The 20,193-nt window shown below is 50.7% G+C and overlaps 1 protein-coding gene across 5 annotated transcripts in view; it reads right to left on the bottom strand.

Annotated features, from left to right (window-relative positions):
- The window catches only part of ITIH6 (inter-alpha-trypsin inhibitor heavy chain family member 6), a 160,020-nt gene that overhangs the window by 76,231 nt on the left and 63,596 nt on the right, over window positions 1-20,193 (bottom strand). For all 5 annotated transcript variants that reach the window (XM_069209358.1, XM_069209359.1, XM_069209356.1 and 2 more), the window contains exon 2: window positions 18,510-18,545. In XM_069209358.1, coding sequence (XP_069065459.1) covers window positions 18,510-18,542 — 33 coding nt within the window. In that variant the 5' untranslated portion in view covers window positions 18,543-18,545. The remainder of the gene's footprint in view (window positions 1-18,509; window positions 18,546-20,193) is intronic.

Below are 20,193 nucleotides of genomic sequence, written 5' to 3'. Positions count from 1 at the left end.
ACTTGGGGCACACTTCAAGTGTGAAGAACAGAATATCAAAACAATTCTTGTGTATCTACTGTTCAGTTGCCGGAAAACCCTGCCATGTCATACCAGACGTTTGTCTCTGGGTTTATGATGGGTACAGTGACAGCCTCACTGGATTTTAGTGTCAGAGGTGGGAGGACACTGGGATTACCATTGTAGTGTCCCCACAAACACCTCAAGCCCTTAGACCCCAAACTGCCTGTGGGTAAAGTGGGTAAGTTTGGCCCTGAGAACCTTTACCCTATTAGTTAGGGCATGGCTAGGAGTCATTCCCACCCACTAGCTCATGCCAGGTATGAATGTGGAACCTCTAGGCACCCAGTACAAACACTTTTGAACCTGAGGAAGATCAGGGGCCATATTACAAAAGTGCCCCGGGGCATGTGCGCCCGCTTTGCATTCCCCAGAGGCACTTTGCTATTACCGAAGAGGCCACAAAAGCTTGTGTGGACGCGGAGGCTCTCTGAATCAATCACCTCCAAGTTCAGAAACGCTGGGTAAGAGGCAGTTGAGGCGAGCCCAGGTCTACAGCACAGCCATTCAGAGCCTGATCGAAGAACATATGTATGGATATTGTGGACGTGGGGAGGCGAATGTGAGACTTGATACAGAACATATATGAGGTACCAAGTGGTGTGAATGTAGAGAAGGAGATGAATACTGAAGGCAATTCAGATTAAACTATGGCAGACTTCTGCAGTGACTTTACAGATCCCTTCCTCATCCTCGACAACTTATTGATTTCTTTCTGCTGCATCTATTTGCCGACGGCGCGAATACAGTTTAGCTTCTGTACACATCCCTTGCGAGGACACCTGTAGTTTGACAGTAGTACTGCAGTGATCGCATCAACAATGAATACTTACCGTGATAAGTGGTGCAAGTGCTTGTACCTAAAACAGCTTGCAGATTCTGTATACACAAATGATATCATAAACCACGTCATTTGTGACATCAGGTATGATGTCACAGGGCTGGTGTGATTACACTGTTAACTTTAACCGGCAAAGTTCAATGATTAAGTAAGTTGGTTGGTTCAGGGAAAAATATATTTTATTTTGTTAACAAAGGCACCAAAATCTAAAAAATATATAGCATTTTAGTTGTTTCTGGAAAATGGCACATATATTAGCTGGGGAGGGGGCTAATGTTGATTTTGCCATTTCAATGTGCACAGAGATGTTTTTGCAAAGGCATCAGGAAACCGCTGCACTGGTCAGCACAACGCGAGTCTGCAGCCACCACCTGTGTATGGTTTTTGCAACCTGGTGAAAATCCAGTGACTGCTGAGAACATTTTGCAAAAAAAGGTGAGATCCATAAATTAATAGATACTGGGGAAGGAAAGTTCCCCAATTTTGTGATCCACAAACTTCAAAGTTTTAACCTGAACTCTGAACCTTATTGACTGTGAAATGCTGATGAATTTGTTCTCTGTTTAAGTTCTGCGAGCCTGGCCTATCAGTGGCCTTGAAGGATTTGGAAAGGTTGAGGGGTGCAAGGGATTTGGGGTGTCAAGACAGATGCCGAGTTCTAAGAAGGCCTTTGACACATGTATTCCTTGGCACAGTGTGTGAGGTTGCAATGCAAGAGAGGAGGTTGGGTTCACTGTGAATGGTGCTTTAGAGATAGCCCTGCCCAGCACCTGCATGCACAATTCATCTTTGCATGTATATACTTTACATTCAGTAGTTTTTTGGAATGTATCAGAAGTGTTACCTTTTAGGTCTGGCTTGACAGTCAAGCTTTCCCAAAACATTTATTACCAAAATTGTAGTGTCAGTTTTGACTCTGCCCAAATGAGTATTTCTCTTTTATCTCATGCTATTGGGTGTTTAGTTTATCATTCATTGGCCTGTTATATTGTCATTCATATTTTTCTTCTACAACACACAGCACAGGTCAGTGGGGTGGCCCACTTAGGCCTCTCGCTGATCTCACTGAGTTAATTCTGCTCTTTCACGAGGACCACATCCGAACACAAAGGAGTTCCCTTCAGTCCCAGGGAATACTGTGGCAATTTGTGCTGTTTGAACCAAAACTAGTTTTTATTTTAACCGATGTGTTTTATACTGGAAAGGGCACAGAAACTACAGCAGTAATAACGTTTTTTTAAAACATGAAAAAAAAACACAAGCGTGGAAAAAGCAAAAAGGCTGAAGACCAAAGCACGGCTTTGACAAAGATTTTTTGTATTTATTTTTCACTGCAATAGGCTTTTTTTCCTGCTTTAGTCAAGGCTCACAATTCGCTAGCCGGTGTGTTCCATATGCTGGATAAACAAGCATGTGCAAAGCAACTGGCCCGACTTTAATATGTCAACCCAGGTTTGTACAAAAGTTGTTTGCATACTTGTGCACATTTAAGCCAGACCTATTGGCTTTGCCAATCCTCGTTTCTATTAGATTCGTGTGCTCTGCAGACTTGAACCTGTGTATTTATACAATGATTGTGTATTAGAAGAGTTTTTTTTGTTCAAGGTTTATGTAATGGAAGTAAGGCTTGTGTTTTGTGTGTCGGGGTACATGAGACAGTGCACCCTTGTCTGGCAGCAGACGTCAGGTGCAGGGAGCTCCTGGCAGACTTCCCCCAAGTCACTCCTTCCACTTCTTCCAGGAGCAGTTGTGGGCACCAGGGGGGACGGAGAGGGGGCAGGGCTCCGGTGCCAGCTAGTCCAACGGTGGATGTGAGCCGCAGCCTATGGTGGTGCCCCAGTGGGCCACCCTCCTGTCCCGGATGTGGGGTGCTCAGTGTTTGCACTTCCTGCAGGTGAGACCTGGTAAGGCCAGGCTGAGGCTGTGACCTGTGACCTGCGGTGAGTGCTTCTGGACAGTGAGGTGGGGCGGTTTCTGTTCAGCCCTCACTCTGGATGGCAATGAAGCAATCACACGTGGAGCTGCCATCTGGGGCAGCACAGGGACCCCATGACCATGTGCACCTCCTTCACAGAAGGGGGGACATCCTGAGCCCCATTCACAAAGGTAAACTTAGGCGTTTGGTCTACACTTGGGGGCGGATTTAGAACTCGGCGGACGGGTTACTCCATCACAGCGGTGACTGATATCCCGTCCAGTAAAATCTATCCCATTCTATCCTCAGGGATTTAGGGCCAGATTTGTGAAGCCCTAGCACCCCTGCACCATATTTACAAGGTGGCATTACGCCACTTTTTGTGGCTGAACGTCACTGTGTAAATACAGCCCCCTTCACAGCAGCCCAGTGCGTGGGAGGGGCGTGCCACACCAACACCCATTGCATTTTGACGCTGCCCCAGGTTAATGAGTATCTGTAAACCTGAGGCAGCGCCAAAATCTAAGGTCACCCCAGAGGTGCTGCTAACATGGCGCAACAAGGACAAATGCTTTCATTTCTCCTCGTTCTGTTGCTCTCTCCGAGTGTGCTGCATTCTGCGGCAACCTTAAAAGGAGTAAATCACCATTGAAGATTGTTTTTGTTCAGGAAGGTGTCCCTTCCTGCACAAAAACAATCTCCCCCGCAACGCAGCCATCTTTCCATCAGGGCGCAAGGGTGGCGGCGTTGGCGCTCTGCAGCAAATTTAGCGCCAGCACAGTTGCAACACAGGGGTGCAGCGTATTCTATTAAATACGGAGCATCCCTGCGTTTTGAAAATGACGGAGCGCAATGCTGCCAAATGTAGTTTCTTTTAAATCAGGGCCATAGATTTCAGCAGACAGGAGATCCGTCACCGTTGTGACGAATTCTAAGTTTACAACTTTGGGAATTGACAAAGGGAATTTACAAGTACTATCTTTAGGTTCACACTCGGAGGGGAGATCCGCCCCGAGTGCGGACCAAAAGATAGTACTTTTAAATGCCCTTTATGAATTCTCAAAGTCGTAAACTTAGACTTTTGGTCTAAGTTTAGACCAAAGACCCAAGTTTACCTTTGTGAATCGGGCCCATAGTTACAGGTCCCACTTCTGAGGCTGGCACTCAGCACTTGTCCGTCTTCTGAGGCTGCCAATCAAATCAACATGTCTCCCTCTCCTAGGGCTGCCTATCAGTAGCCAGCACCTGTCCCTCTTCTGAGGCTGCCAATCAGACCATGTCCCTCTTCCAAGGCTACCAATCAGCATGCCTCCCTTGAGGTAGCCGTCATGCAGCTCTCTCAGCGCCTGCTGATACGAGTGCGGCCCGCTGCAATTCTTGTGATGGGGCGCCATGTGTGTAGTCTCTTCAGGAGCTGTGATGTGATTCTGGATGGTCTGTAGTCTCTTCAGGAGGTGTGATGTGATTCTAGATGATCTGTAGTCTCTTCAGGGGGTGTGATGTGATTCTGGATGGTCTGTAGTCTCTTCAGGGGGTGTGATGTGATTCTGGATGGTCTGCAGTCTCTTCAGGGGGTGTGATGTGATTCTGGATGGTCTGTAGTCTCTTCAGGGGGTGTGATGTGATTCTAGATGATCTGTAGTCTCTTCAGGGGGTGTGATGTGATTCTGGATGGTCTGCCGTCTCTTCAGGGGGTGTGATGTGATTCTGGATGGTCTGCAGTCTCTTCAGGGGGTGTGATGTGATTCTGGATGGTCTGTAGTCAGGAGGTGTGATGTGATTCTGGATGGTCTGCAGTCTCTTCAGGGGGTGTGATGTGATTCTGGATGGTCTGTAGTCAGGAGGTGTGATGTGATTCTGGATGGTCTGCAGTCTCTTCAGGGGGTGTGATGTGGTTCTGGATGGTCTGTAGTCTCTTCAGGGGGTTTGATGTGATTCTGGATGGTCTATAGTCAGGGGGTGTGATGTGGTTCTGGATGGTCTGTAGTCTCTTCTGGGGGTGTGATGTGATTCTAGATGGTCTGTAGTCTCTTCAGGGGGTGTGATGTGATTCTGGAGGGTCAGCAGTCTCTTCCCGGGGTGTGATGTGATTCTGGATGGTCTGTAGTCAGGAGGTGTGATGTGATTCTGGATGGTCTGTAGTCTCTTCAGGGGGTGCAATGTGATTCTGTGTGATGTGGTTCTGGGTGGTCTGTAGTCTCTTCAGGGGGTGTGGTGTGGTTCTGGATGGTCTGCAGTCTCTTCAGGGGGTGTGATGTGATTCTGGATGGTCTGCAGTCTCTTCTGGGGGTGTGATGTGATTATGTGTGATGTGGTTCTGGATGGTCTGTAGTCTCTTCAGGGGGTGTGTTGTGGTTCTGGATGGTCTGCGGTCTCTTCAGGGGGTGTGATGTGGTTCTGGATGGTCTGTAGTCTCTTCAGGGGGTGTGTTGTGGTTCTGGATGGTCTGCGGTCTCTTCAGGGGGTGTGATGTGGTTCTGGATGGTCTGTAGTCTCTTCAGGGGGTGTGATGTGATTCTGGATGGTCTATAGTCAGGGGGTGTGATGTGGTTCTGGATGGTCTGCAGTCTCTTCAGGGGGTGTGATGTGATTCTGGATGGTCTGCAGTCTCTTCTGGGGATGTGATGTGATTCTGTGTGATGCGGTTCTGGATGGTCTGTAGTCTCTTCAGGGGGTGTGATGTGGTTCTGGATGGTCTGCGGTCTCTTCAGGGGGTGTGATGTGATTCTGGATGGTCTGTAGTCTCTTCAGGGGGTGCAATGTGATTCTGTGTGATGTGGTTCTGGGTGGTCTGTAGTCTCTTCAGGGGGTGTGATGAGGTTCTGGATGGTCTGCAGTCTCTTCAGGGGGTGTGATGTGGTTCTGGATGGTCTGTAGTCTCTTCAGGGGGTGTGATGTGATTCTGGATGGACTATAGTCAGGGGGTGTGATGTGGTTCTGGATGGTCTGCGGTCTCTTCAGGGGGTGTGATGTGGTTCTGGATGGTCTGCAGTCTCTTCGGGGGGGGTGATGTGATTCTGGATGGTCTGCGGTCTCTTCAGGGGGTGTGATGTGGTTCTGGATGGTCTGCAGTCTCTTCAGGGGGGAGTGATGTGATTCTGAATGGTCTATAGTCCGGAGGTGTGATGTGGTTCTGGATGGTCTGCGGTCTCTTCAGGGGGTGTGATGTGGCTCTGGATGGTCTGTAGTCTCTTCAGGGGGTGTGATGTGATTCTGGATGGTCTGTAGTCAGGAGGTGTGATGTGATTCTGGATGGTCTGCAGTCTCTTCTGGGGATGTGATGTGATTCTGTGTGATGCGGTTCTGGATGGTCTGTAGTCTCTTCAGGGGGTGTGATGTGGTTCTGGATGGTCTGCGGTCTCTTCAGGGGGTGTGATGTGGTTCTGGATGGTCTGTAGTCTCTTCAGGGGGTGTGATGTGATTCTGGATGGTCTGTAGTCTCTTCAGGGGGTGCAATGTGATTCTGTGTGATGTGGTTCTGGGTGGTCTGTAGTCTCTTCAGGGGGTGTGATGTGGTTCTGGATGGTCTGCAGTCTCTTCAGGGGGTGTGATGTGGTTCTGGATGGTCTGCGGTCTCTTCAGGGGGTGTGATGTGGTTCTGGATGGTCTGCAGTCTCTTCAGGGGGGGGTGATGTGATTCTGGATGGTCTGCGGTCTCTTCAGGGGGTGTGATGTGGTTCTGGATGGTCTGCAGTCTCTTCAGGGGGGTGTGATGTGATTCTGAATGGTCTGCAGTCTCTTCAGGGGGTGTGATGTGATTCTGGATGGTCTATAGTCCGGAGGTGTGATGTGGTTCTGGATGGTCTGCGGTCTCTTCAGGGGGTGTGATGTGGTTCTGGATGGTCTGTAGTCTCTTCAGGGGGTGTGATGTGATTCTGGATGGTCTGTAGTCAGGAGGTGTGATGTGATTCTGGATGGTCTGTAGTCTCTTCAGGGGGTGCAATGTGATTCTGTGCGATGTGGTTCTGGGTGGTCTGTAGTCTCTTCAGGGGGTGTGATGTGGTTCTGGATGGTCTGCAGTCTCTTCAGGGGGTGTGATGTGATTCTGGATGGTCTGCGGTCTCTTCAGGGGCTGTGATGTGGTTCTGGATGGTCTGCAGTCTCTTCAGGGGGGTGTGATGTGATTCTGAATGGTCTGCAGTCTCTTCAGGGGGTGTGATGTGATTCTGGATGGACTATAGTCAGGGGGTGTGATGTGGTTCTGGATGGTCTGCAGTCTCTTCAGAGGGTGTGATGTGGTTCTGGATGGTCTTCAGTCTCTTCAGAGGGTGTGATGTGGTTCTACATGGTCTGCAGTCTCTTCAGTGGGTGTGATGTGATTCTGGATGGTCTATAGTCAGGGGGTGTGATGTGGTTCTACATGGTCTGCAGTCTCTTCAGGGGTGTGATGTGGTTCCAGCGTAGGGCGTTGCCACAGTCCAGTCATCTTGTGACTAGGGTTGAGTGACTGCTCCTCTGGGGGGGGGGGGGGGGGGAGCCGCTTGGAGGCCTTAGAAGCGGGGTGAGTTTGGTGTCATTGTCTCTGTCATAGGGTTGGAGTGGAAACCTCAGTTAAATTGCCCTAATCTTGTGAATTTCACATTATACTTGTTATGTGAAATTACTGAAATTATACCATTGGGCCATGTGACGCAATTACATTGTGTTTGTGGCATAATTTTAGCATCAGAACATAGGACCAACCAGAACGCAAGTGGCTCTTGCTTGTGACACGTGTTTTTATACTATTTTTTTGTTGTTGCGAGAAATGCGCACTAAATGCCGGTTTTGCATTTCATGTAATTTCACATAATTACTCGAAAGCAATTTACAAGAATTTTGCACACTAATTGTAACTTGTGACCCACATGTTAGGTAAGTGTCTCAAAAACAAAAGAATGCTCTCACAGAGCTAGCTTTCCTACGATGCAAGACGTGTGGCTGCGTTTACAGGCAGTGCCATGAAAAGGGCATAAATAATGCACTGAATGTATCATCACCCTGGCAGCGCCGCACTGGCACCAGGGCTCTGTCACACAGTGCATGGATGGATGGATGACACTGATATACCGAGGCCCTCGCCCCACCGCACTGGACCCAGGGCTCTGTCACACAGTCCATGGATGAATGGATGGATGACTGTGACATGCCAAGGCCCTGGCAGCGCTGCACGGGCCCCAGGGCTCTGTCACACACTGCATGGATGAATGGATGGATGGATGACACTGATATACCGAGGCCCTCGCCCCACCGCACTGGACCCAGGGCTCTGTCACACAGTCCATGGATGAATGGATGGATGACTGTGACATGCCAAGGCCCTGGCAGCGCTGCACGGGCCCCAGGGCTCTGTCACACACTGCATGGATGAATGGATGGATGGATGACACTGATATACCAAGGCCCTGGCAGCGCCGCACGGGCCCCAGGGCTCTGTCACACAGTGCATGGATGAAAGGATGGATGGATGACACTGATATACCAAGGCCCTGGCAGCGCCGCACTGGACCCAGGGCTCTGTCACACAGTGCGTGGATGAATTAATGAATGACAGTGACATGCCAAGGCCCTAGCAGCGCCGCACTGGCCCCAGGGCTCTGGGCCCTGGCAGCGCCGCACTGGACCCAGGGCTCTGTCACACACTGCATGGATGGAAGGATGGATGGATGACACTGATATACCAAGGCCCTGGCAGCGCCGCACTGGTCCCATGGCTCTGTCACACAGTGCATGGATGAATGGATGACACTGATATACCAAGGCCCTGGCAGCGCCGCACTGGCCCCAGGGCTCTGGGCCCTGGCAGCGCCGCACTGGTCCCATGGCTCTGTCACACACTGCATGGATGAATGGATGGATGGATGGATGGATGGATGACACTGATATACCAAGGCCCTCGCCCCACCACACTGGACCCAGGGCTCTGTCACACAGTGCATGGATGAATGGATGACACTGATATACCAAGGCCCTGGCAGCGCCGCACTGGCCCCAGGGCTCTGTCACACAGTGCATGGATGAATAGATGAGACTGACATGCCAAAACCCTGGCACCACCGTACTGTTCCCAGGGCTCCATGTCACACTGTGCATGCAAGGGTGAGTGACACTAACATGCCAAGGCCCTGGCAGCGCTGCACTTGACCCAGGGCCCTGTCATAAAGAGCATGGATGAATAAATGAATGAATGACAGTGACATGCCAAGGCCCTGGCAGCACCGCATTGGTCCCAGGGCTCTGTCACACAGTGCATGTATGAATGAATGACAGTGACAAGCCAAGGCCCTGGCACCACCGCACTGTTCCCAGGGCTCTGTCACACTGTGCATGCAAGAGTGAGTGACACTAACATGCCAAGACCCTGGCAGCGCTGCACTTGACCCAGGGCTCTGTCACACAGTGCATGGATGAATGAATGACAGTGACATGCCAAGGCCCTGGCACCACCGCACTGATCCCAGGGCTCTGTCACACAGTGCATGGATGAATGAATGACAGTGACATGCCAAGGCCCTGGCACCACCGCACTGATCCCAGGGCTCTGTCACACAGTGCATGGATGAATGAATGACAGTGACATGTCAAGGCCCTGGCACCACCGCACTGATCCCAGGGCTCTGTCACACTGTGCATGGATAAATGGATGAGGCTGAGATGCTAAGGCACTGGCAATGTCGCACTGGGTCCAGGGCTCTCTGTCAAACAGTGCGTGGATGAATGAATGAATGAATGACAGTGACATGCCAAGGCCCTGGCAGCGCCGCACTGATCCCAGGGCTCTGTCACACAGTGCATGGATGAATGGATGACAGTGACATGCCAAGGCCCTGGCACCACCGCACTGTTCCCAGAGCTCTGTCACACAGTGCATGGATGAATGGGTGACACTCACATGCCAAGGGAGGGTCTAAGGAAAGCTGGGCGCTGTGGGGTTTCAGTGAATCCCAATATCGGGTCTTAGCAAGAAGAGGAGCCAACGACCGACTTTACCTCTTTAAATGTGGAAGGGTAATTTGTATCCCGACCCAGGTACCATAAAAAAACTCAGTGAATGGCCACACGGCTCCGACATTCCCGTTACACACGTGGGTGGACCTGTGGGGGCAAGACGTCATCAGAAGCCCCTTCTTCTGGCCCCATCCTGAGGACTGGTCAAGGGGGCTCTGCGCAGCTCTGGCGTGTGCACCCCACCACGGCAGGTTATTGGGGCCACCCAGCTCCATATGTAGTGTGGGTGAGGGAGGGCCCTGTGCTGGCACCCAGGCCCTGGACCCAGCCTGCTCAACACACATGCACATAATGGTGAACAATCCACCCCCTCCCCCACCACCACCAGGAAGTGACGTGACACTCACCATCATCAGATCACACTGTCTCTGTGGGCCATGATCCCCATCAAACCCCTCCGGCAGACCTTAATGTGTGACTGACTGCTTCCCAGCTCCTCCTTTCATTAAGAAGCACAGGCTTCCCTTGGCATGTGACTCACTCCGCTTCAGCACCCCCCCCCCCCCACTTCCAATAAGAACCACAGGGTTCCCCAGCCCTCCCTCCAGTGAGAAGTAGAGGCTTCCCTTGACATGTGACTGACTAAGCCCCAGCCCCCCTTTCATTAAGAAGCACAGGCTTCCCTTGGCATGTGACTCACTCCGCTCCAGCACCCCCCTTCCAGTATGAAGCAGAGGGTTCCCTGGACATATGACTGACTCTGCCCCAGCCCCCCCCCTTCAAGTAAGAAGCACAGGTTTCCCTGCGCATGTGACTGACTCTGCCCCAGCCCCTCCTTTCATTAAGAAGCACAGGTTTCCCTGCACATGTGACTGACTAAGCCCAAGCCCCCCTTTCATTAAGAAGCACAGGGTTCCCTTGGCATGTGACTCACTCCGCTCCAGCCCCCCCACCCCCTTCCAGTATGAAGCAGAGGGTTCCCTGGACATGTGACTGACTCTGCACCAGTCCCTCCTCCCAGTAGTTTCCCTTCACATGTGACCGACTCTGCCCCAGCCCCCCCCCCCTTCATGTAAGAAGCACAGGTTTCCCTGCGCATGTGACTGACTCTGCCCCAGCCCCTCCTTTCATTAAGAAGCACAGGTTTCCCTGCACTTGTGACTGACTCTGCCCCAGCCCCTCCTCCCAGTAGTTTCCCTTGACATATGACTGACTCTGCCCCAGCCCCCCCCTTCAAGTAAGAAGCACAGGTTTCCCTGCGCATGTGACTGACTCTGCCCCAGCCCCTCCTTTCATTAAGAAGCACAGGTTTCCCTGCGCATGGGACTGACTCTGCCCCAGCCCCTCCTTTCATTAAGAAGCACAGGTTTCCCTACGCATGTGACTGACTCTGCCCCAGCCCCTCCTTTCATTAAGAAGCACAGGTTTCCCTGCACATGTGACTGACTCTGCCCCAGCCCCTCCTCCCAGTAGTTTCCCTTGACATGTGACTGACTCTGCCGCAGCCTCCCCCCCTCAAGTAAGAAGCACAGGTTTCCCTGCGCATGTGACTGACTCTGCCCCAGCCCCTCCTTTCATTAAGAAGCACAGGTTTCCCTGCGCATGTGACTGACTCTGCCCCAGCCCCTCCTTTCATTAAGAAGCACAGGTTTCCCTGCGCATGTGACTGACTCTGCCCCAGCCCCTCCTTTCATTAAGAAGCACAGGTTTCCCTGCACATGCGACTGACTCTGCCCCAGCCCCTCCTTTCATTAAGAAGCACAGGCTTGTCTTGACATGTGACTGACTCCACCCCGCCCTTCCTTTCATTCGTAAGGACAGGCTTGTCTTGACATGTGACTGATTCCTTCCCAGCTCCTCCTTCCAGTAAGAAGCACAGAGCTCCCTGAACATGTGACTGACCCCGCCCCAGCCCTCCTTCCAGTAAGAAACACAGGCTTGTCTTGACATGTGACTAACTCCGCTCCAGCCCCACCCCCCTTCCAGTATGAAGCAGAGAGTTCCCTGGACATCTGACTGACTCTGCCCCAGCCCTCCTTTCATTAAGAATCACAGGCTTCCCTTGGCATGTGACTGATTCGGCCCCAGCCCCTCCTTCCAGTAAGAAGCACAGGCTTCCCTGCGCATGTGACTGACTCTGCCCCAGCCCCTCCTCCCAGTAGTTTCCCTTGTCATATGACTGACTCTGCCCCAGCCCCCCCCGTAAGAAGCACAGGCTTCCCTGCGCATGTCACTGACTCTGCCCCAGCCCCTCCTTTCATTAAGAAGCACGTTTCCCTGCACATGTGACTGACTCTGCCCCAGCCCCTCCTCCCAGTAGTTTCCCTTGACATGTGACTGACTCAGCCGCAGACCCCCCCCCCCCCCCCCCCAACACATACTCCAGGATTCCTGGTCCTTTCCTGCAGACTCCCAGGCCCGCGCCAGGCTCTGTTGACAGACGGATGCAGAATTACACTTTAAAAGTGTAATGACGGAAAGAGATGATGATTTTCACGGTGATGTGCCCCCCACCCCGCAGGAAGCCACCCACCCCTCCCTGGGCACAAAGCTGACGTGTGCTGGCCAGGGCCCCGCTGAGGGGCCGGCAAGGGGCCCGGGCTCTGCCAATAAATAGCCCTTTCAGGGCCCCCGGGCCTGGAACTCCCCCCTCCACACTGAAGGCTGCCGGGACAAGACCTGGGGTTCCGCACTGAGGCCCCTTTTGCAGGTACTGGCACCCCCGAGGGTCGGGACCTCGCTTCTAGGAGCCGCTGGACCCCAAGTAAGGGAGGACCGACCAGGGTACGGGAGGATGGGCACCAGGGTGCAAGAAGGCAAGAACTCAAAGACGAGGCACTATGTGACGGCTGTGTACTGGAGGCGCTATGTGAGGGTTGTGTACTGGAGGCACTACGTGAGGGCTGTGTACTGGAGGCACTATGTGAGGGCTGTGTACTGGATGCAAGATATGAAGGATGCACACTGGAGGCAAGATGTGAGGGTTATGCACTGGAGGCAAGATGTGAGAGCTGTGTACTGGAGGCACTATGTGAGGGCTGTGTACTGGAGGCACTATGTGAGGGTTGTATATTGGAGGCAGAATGTAAGGGTTGTGTACTGGAGGCACGATGTGAGGGCTGTGTACTGGAGGCAGAATGTAAGGGTTGTGTACTGGAGGCACGATGTGAGGGTTGTGTACTGGATGCAAGATATGAAGGATGCACACTGGAGGCATGATGTGAGGGTTATGCACTGGAGGCAAGATGTGAGAGCTGTGTACTGGAGGCACTATGTGAGGGCTGTGTACTGGAGGCACTCTGTGAGGACTGTGTACTAGAGGCGAGATGTGAGGACTGTGTACTAGAGGCGAGATGTGAGGGCTGTGTACTAGAGGCGAGATGTGAGGGCTGTGTACTAGAGGCGAGATGTGAGGGCTGTGTACTAGAGGCGAAATGTGAGGGCTGTGTACTAGAGGCGAAATGTGAGGGCTGTGTACTGGAGGCAAGATGGCAAGGCTGTGTACCAGAGGTAAGATGTGAAGGCTGCGTACCGTAGGGAAGATTTGAAGGCTGCGTACTGGAGGTGAGATGTTAGGGCTGTGTACTGGAGGCGAGATGTTAGGGCTGTGTACTGTGGTGAGATATGAGGGCTGTGTACTAGAGGCGAGATGTGAGGGCTGTGTACTAGAGGCAAGATGTGAGGGCTGTGTACTGGAGGCAAGACGTGAGGGCTGTGTGCTGGAGGCACTAGGTGAGGGCTGTGTGCTGGAGGCACTATGGAGGGCTGTGTGCTGGAGGTGAGATGTGTGGGCTGTGTACTGGAGGCACTATGTGAGGGCTGTGTACTGGAGGCGAGATGTGAAGGCTGTGTACTGGACGCACTATGTGAGGGCTGTGTACATGGAGGCGAGATGTGAGGGCTGTGTACTGGAGCCACTATGTGAGGGCTGTGTGCTGGAGGCACGATGTGAGAATTGTGTACTGGAGGCAAGATATGAGGGTTCTGTACTGGAGGCACTGTGAGGGCTGTGTACTGGAGGCAAGATGTGAAGGCTGCCTACTGGAGGGAAGAAGGGAGAGCTGTGTACTGGAGGCAAGATGGCAAGGCTGTGTACCAGAGGTAAGATGTGAAGGCTGCATACCGTAGGGAAGATGTGAAGGCTGCGTACTGGAGGTGAGATGTTAGGGCTGTGTACTGAGGCGAGATGTTAGGGCTGTGTACTGGGGTGAGATATGAGGGCTGTGTACTGGAGGTGAGATGTGAGGGCTGTGTACTGGAGGCACTATGTGAGGGCTGTGTACTGGAGGCGAGATGTGAGGGCTGTGTACATTGAGGCGAGATGTGAGGGCTGTGTACTGGAGGCACTATGTGAGGGCTGTGTACTGGAGGCACTATGTGAGGGCTGTGTACTGGAGGCACTATGTGAGGGCTGTGTACTGGAGGCACTATGTGAGGGCTGTATACTGGAAGAAAGATGTGAGGGCTGTGTACTGGAGGGGAGATGTGAGGTCTGTGTACTGGAGGGAAGATGTGAGGGCTGTGTACTAGAGGGAAGATGTGAGGGCTGTGTACTAGAGGGAAGATGTTAGGGCTGTGTACTGGAGGTGAGATGTGAGGATGTGTACTGGAGGCAAGATGTGAGGGCTGCCTACTGGAGGCAAGATGTGAAGGCTGCCTACTGGAGGCAAGATGTGAGGGCTGTGTACTGGAGGCGAGATGTGTGGGCTGTGTACTGGAGGCACTATGTGAGGGTTATATACTGGTGGAAGGACGTGAGGGTTGTCTACTGGAGGCAAGAAGGGGAAGCTGTGCGCTGGAGGTAAGATGTGATGGCTGCGTACTGGAGGGAAGATGTGAGGGCTGCATAGAGGAGGTAAGATGTGAAGGCTGCATAGAGGAGGGAAGATGTGAGGGCTGCATAGAGGAGGTAAGATGTGAAGGCTGCGTACTGGAGGTAAGATGTGATGGCTGCGTACTGGAGGTAAGATGTGATGGCTGTGTACCGGATGGAAGATGTGATGGCTGCGTACCAGAGGTAAGATGTGAGGGCTGCATAGAGGAGGTAAGATGTGATGGCTGCGTACTGGAGGTAAGATGTGAAGGCTGTGTACTGGAGGCGAGATGGTGAGGCTGCGTACCGGAAGAAAGATGTGAGGGCTGCGTACCGGAAGTAAGATGGGAAGGCTGCGTACCGGAGGTAGGATGCGAGGGCTGCATAAAGGAGGTAAGATGTGATGGCTGCGTACCGGAGGTAAGATGTGAAGGCTGCGTACTGGAAGTAAGATGTGATGGCTGCGTACCGGAGGTAAGATGTGATGGCTGCGTACCGGAGGTAAGATGTGGGGCTGCGTACCGGAGGTAAGATGTGAGACCTGCATACCGGAGGTATGATGTGAGGGCTGCGTACCGGAGGTAAGATGTGAAAGCTGTGTACAGGAAGTAAGATGGTAAGGTTGCATACCGGAGGTAAGATCTGAAGGCTGCGTACCGGAGGTAAGATGTGATGGCTGCGTACCGAAGGTAAGATGGTAAGGCTGCGTACCGGAGGTAAGATGTGATGGCTACGTCCCAGAGGTAAAATACAGTCCTGCTCCGACATAGAGAGAACCAAAACCCTAATAGATGCTGCAGTAATCTCTGAAATTAAGACAAGTTCCTATGCTACTTATGTGGCTCAGACACTATTAAAGGATTTTCAACCCCTTTTTTAGTTCCTAGTGCAGCTGTCAAGCTTCCTAAAGACATCTTGAGGACTTTCAGAAAGTTAACCTCAGAATGCATTCTGCCCTTGATTACCATTGGCTTTGTGGTTTATAACTCACACTTTCCAGCTTTCCATTTACTGGCTTTATTTGCTTTAGGCTCTCCGGGTACTGTTTGTCCCTCCCATTGCCTGAACCATGTTTTCTGAATCCTGCCATTGAACTGGCTTTCTGTAAACAGGCCTTTAAATCTTGTTGTTATCTTGTCACATTTGCTGTGCATTCAAATCCTGAGGTCAAATGTCAGCCCTGCCTTCCATGGTGCTTACAGACAACACATTTTCAATTGAAAGGCTCATTAGATTTGCACAGACATACAGTTTTACTCATAAAACGACACAGGCACAGACGGAAATTTGAGGAAATAACATCACCTAGTATAATGATTTGTTTTGATCACATTAAAGTATTTGTTTCCAACACACTTCAGAAATAACAAAAATGTCCTTCATTTGTGTTCCTAACTCTGATTTATTCTGAAATACTTACACAGTTCATTTAAATGTTGTTGTGTGCTAGAAAAAACTCTTTCCTACCCCCAGTATCCAGCAAAATTGTCACAAAAATCCTCTCACTTTGAAGTCAGAGAAATAAAAGTAAACAAGCACCCTTGGAAGACAGTGCCTGATATTTGACCGCAAAGCCAGTGGGAATCAACAGGTGGAATGCATTACTAGATAAACTTTCTGAAAGTCCCCAAGATGTCCTCAGGAAACCAGGCAGCTGCGTGTCTGGTAGGCTGTGACCTGATAACAGAAAAGGATTGAAAGGAGTGAGCCCTTGGCTGTTGAAAGAGGAATATCAGAAGCTCCAGTACTTGAAAGAAACCAAGGTTTTTATTCGATTTTGTTACTGGACCCAAAGCAAATGCTTCTTGTCCCGCAGTGATGAGTTTAAACATTGTGAACCTTAATTTTCTGAAAAATCCTGTTCAGTTGTGACGAAAGGAGGTCTAATGATGATGCTAGATTTCAAAAATGCGTATTTCATGTACCCATCCCGTAGTGACGCCAGCCTCTGCTACGTTTGTTGTGGCAGCAAACCACTATCAATTCGGGGTTTTACCGGTGGTCCTGACGAGGTCGCCAAGAGTCTTCTGTCTTCCCAAAGGTATTAGCTCCGATAGAGGGTCTTTTACATTTGGAGTGAATTCCTGTCTGACCATACCTTGATGATCTGTTGTCTCGTCTTCTCTTCCTGAGGCAGTGACTGATATGGAGAGATTTGTTGAACCTAAAAGTTCTCAGTTGGTTCCATCACAGCAAAGACTGTTTATCGGGGCACGGTTTGGTTCAATACAGTGGCTACAAAAGCCTTCTTGCCAGAGACAAGGATCTGGATTTTACACCTTGAGACAAATCCTCTCCTGCCAGGAAGCACCTACAAGGAAGTTTTTTAAGGCGCAGGAACTTATGTCAGCCACAACGGAGGTAGTTTCTTGGGCACACCTTCACCTGAAGGCGGTAACTAATCACCAGCTATCTCATTGGACTCCTGTGTCTCAGGTGTAGGAGACTTTGATGCCAGTTTCTCACTCTCCTCTCCAGGATCTGACTTGGGTTGGAGAACCCACAGAAAGGGGTGTCCCTTCTGTCTCCCATGCCATTGATGGTTACTACTGATGCCAGTTAGTGGAGCTCTGGGACAACCTTTGCAGAGCAAGGGGTGAAGAGGCAATGGTCACCTACAGAATTAGCACAGTATTTCAATTTCAGGTGGTTGGCAGCCATAGAAAAAGCTCTCATATTCTTTACTTCTCAGATTCACACAGGATGTGTTGTTGAGCAAAGTCACCTATTGTCACGCTCGACAATGTACATACCAGGCAAGGACAAGTTCCAGGCAGACATCTTAAGCATGAACATGCATGAACCGCAGGAGCAGGCGAGGGCCTGTAAACTTCCACTGAGGCCAGAAGCGATCCATCTAAATCTGGAGTAATGTTGTCATCCTTGGATGGACCTTTTGGTCTCTCTGAACAGTGCCCTCCTTCGAGACTACCGCACAGCAGTCAGGTACTCCCAGGCTTGGAAGGTGGATACTCTGTCCTTCAGCTGGCCGAGGCTGCTACTACAAACCCCCTCTCCTGTTTCCTTTCTCCACGGTGTCCAGAGGAAGGCTGGGAAGGAGAGTATGATAGTAATCCTAGTAGCTCCTTTTTGGGCAAGGAGGATGTAGTTTCCTCCTCTATCTCAATGTGCAATATAGCAGGAACTCCTTTTTCCATTCGACCTCTCACAATCAGTAACCCCCTCCTTCTGCGTGTGACTCTTCAGCCTCAAGTCTGCTGGCCTGGAAATTGAGAGGAGGGGTTTGCAGGCCTTAGGATGTTCACAAGAGGCGGCAGCGTCTATACAACAATCTACAAAACCGTAAAACTTACTGGCAAACACTGAGGAGGTTTTGAAAAGTGCTGTGTTATTAACAACTGTATCACAACAAAGGTGTTGGTGAGTAATTGCTGAATCTCTCCTAAATATGTCCTCTGGTTAAGAGATTGTTTAAGGGATTCAGAATGAAGAAACCTGTTTGATATCTGGAGAATCCTCTTTGGGATTTACCAACAGTTCTATGTGTCTTCAGAAAGCTCCCTTCCAGCACTCAGAGTCAGCCTCGCTTCAGTGGGTATCAAACAAAGTGAACTTCTTGGGGGCAATTAAGTCCGCAATTCCGGAAGATGCGAACCCTCTTAGCCTCATCTCCCTATGTCGGATTTGGTGCACATACAGTGGTAAGGAGGTAAGGTTAATTTTAAGGTTTGGGGTTGGGTACTGGTTCTAGGGGCTTGCCTTCCCTAGAATACGCTCAGCTCTTCATCACTATTTATATCTATGGGTGTCCGAGTATCTATGTCACGTATGTAATTGTGTTCTAAGTGCAGCCAGTGCGCCCAGTCAGAGTAACCACAAGGCTGCTCTCTCGAAGCAGTGCGTCCGGGGCATTGAATATAGGAACATAAAAGTCACAGGCACAGAGTGTGACCCCTGGAAGGACACCAAAGCAGACATGAAGGAACTCTTACCTCGATCTTCGGAGCTCGAGACTGCCGCTTCATCCGCTGCATGGAGGGAAAAAAGACACATGAGTGGATGGGGAGAAATACAGCACGTGCACAGCGGACATTACACACATGGTTTCAAGTAGGGTGGATCCTGCTGGGTCTCAGACAATGGACTAATTAAAAACTGACTTTATAACCAGTCCCTATCGGGCTCTACATTTATCCCCTAACTTTACTGGCAAAACATTGGTCGATTTTTCTAAAAAGACTGTATAAATCCAAAAGGTTTTCCAGGTCAAGGTCGTCGTCCCAGTTTATAATTGTCATATTTTACTTCATCCTGCATTCTCTAAGACTGTTTGTTTTTTCCAGATGTTGTGTTCTGTAGTGTTTTGCATGCAACACCCCAGGTGCCTGAGTGAGTTCAGGTTGAGTGTAAATGTTTGTGGCTGAAGGCAAGCAGGTTTCTCACAGTGCCTGCCAGCAAGTCACAGAGGCGTGCAGATTACATGCTCATCCAAACCTTGGCCTCTCGGCAGTGCGCACAGGGCAATGGTTGCACATGTGTCCATGGTAATTGTGGGAAAGTATTAGATTTGCACATGAAGGATTGCAGAGGGTTGTGGGTTGAGAATGGCATCAGTGTCTAGCAGAGTGACAGACTCCAGGAGAAAGTGGTGTAAAGATTGGAATAGCAGTGTCTGAGACACTCTGAAGGCCACACCCCTTCCACAGACCTTAGCAATGTTTTAATATTTTCAGAATTGAAATCTGTTTACTTCTACTGGTTCACCATAGATTCATTGTTTTTACTCATTTATCTGGTACAGATTAAAAGCATTGGCTAAGCCAATAGGTCTGGCTTGTTGTATGTGTGTGGTGTTGTGTGACATGCCTGGATGCAATACCAGAAAACTCAGGCACCTAATGGTGTTCAGGAGGCAGGCTGTGGGATGCACCGGTTTCTAGTTCCTGTGCTTTGAGGCGCACCCTTAATTACATAGGCCAGGACTTTTGGAAAGATTTTTAGTTAAGCTTCTTTGGCCCCTCCCCTTGTAGAGACCCCCCCAACACTTTAAGCACTGGTGGTGTGACAAAGGCCTGATGCCGGACCTTCCTTACATCTTGGTCCCTTCCAGCATCCCCCTCGGCTTCAGGAGTATGTGCACCAGGGGCCAGCCTGCCTCACTCCTCTTTGTCGCCTGCTGCTACTGCCGTAGATTTGCATTTATTTACATATTGCGTTATGTAGTGCCAACTCCGCCCATCAGGGTTCAGGGCACTGTAAAACAGCCTCGGTCACACACTAAGCTTTCCATATGGTCACACAAAATACCTGTCAAAAAAGCTACCAAGATCAGAATAAACTCCTAACCCACGCAGTACTGACTCAATACTTCTAGCTCCGCCCCCTTCGAGGAGGAAAGGCTCCATGCACGCGCGTTCTGCGGAAAAGGAAAACATGGGCCTGATTTAGAGTTGGGCGAATGAGGTTACTCAGTCATAAACCTGACAGATATCCCGTCCACCGTATTACGATGTCCATAGGATATAATGGGATGAAAATACGGCGGACGGGATATCCGCCACACTTGGGACTAAGTAATCCCATCTGGCAAACTCTAAATCAGGCCCTTAGACTCAAACACTGAATCCAATATTACTGGTACTCGACCTCACCTGACCTCACACACACACATCCTAC

The sequence above is a fragment of the Pleurodeles waltl genome, chromosome 10 (assembly GCF_031143425.1).
Source record: "Pleurodeles waltl isolate 20211129_DDA chromosome 10, aPleWal1.hap1.20221129, whole genome shotgun sequence".
Taxonomy (NCBI): Eukaryota; Metazoa; Chordata; class Amphibia; order Caudata; family Salamandridae; genus Pleurodeles; species Pleurodeles waltl.
Note: the sequence above shows the minus strand (reverse complement) of the source record. Positions and strands in the feature narration are given on the sequence as shown.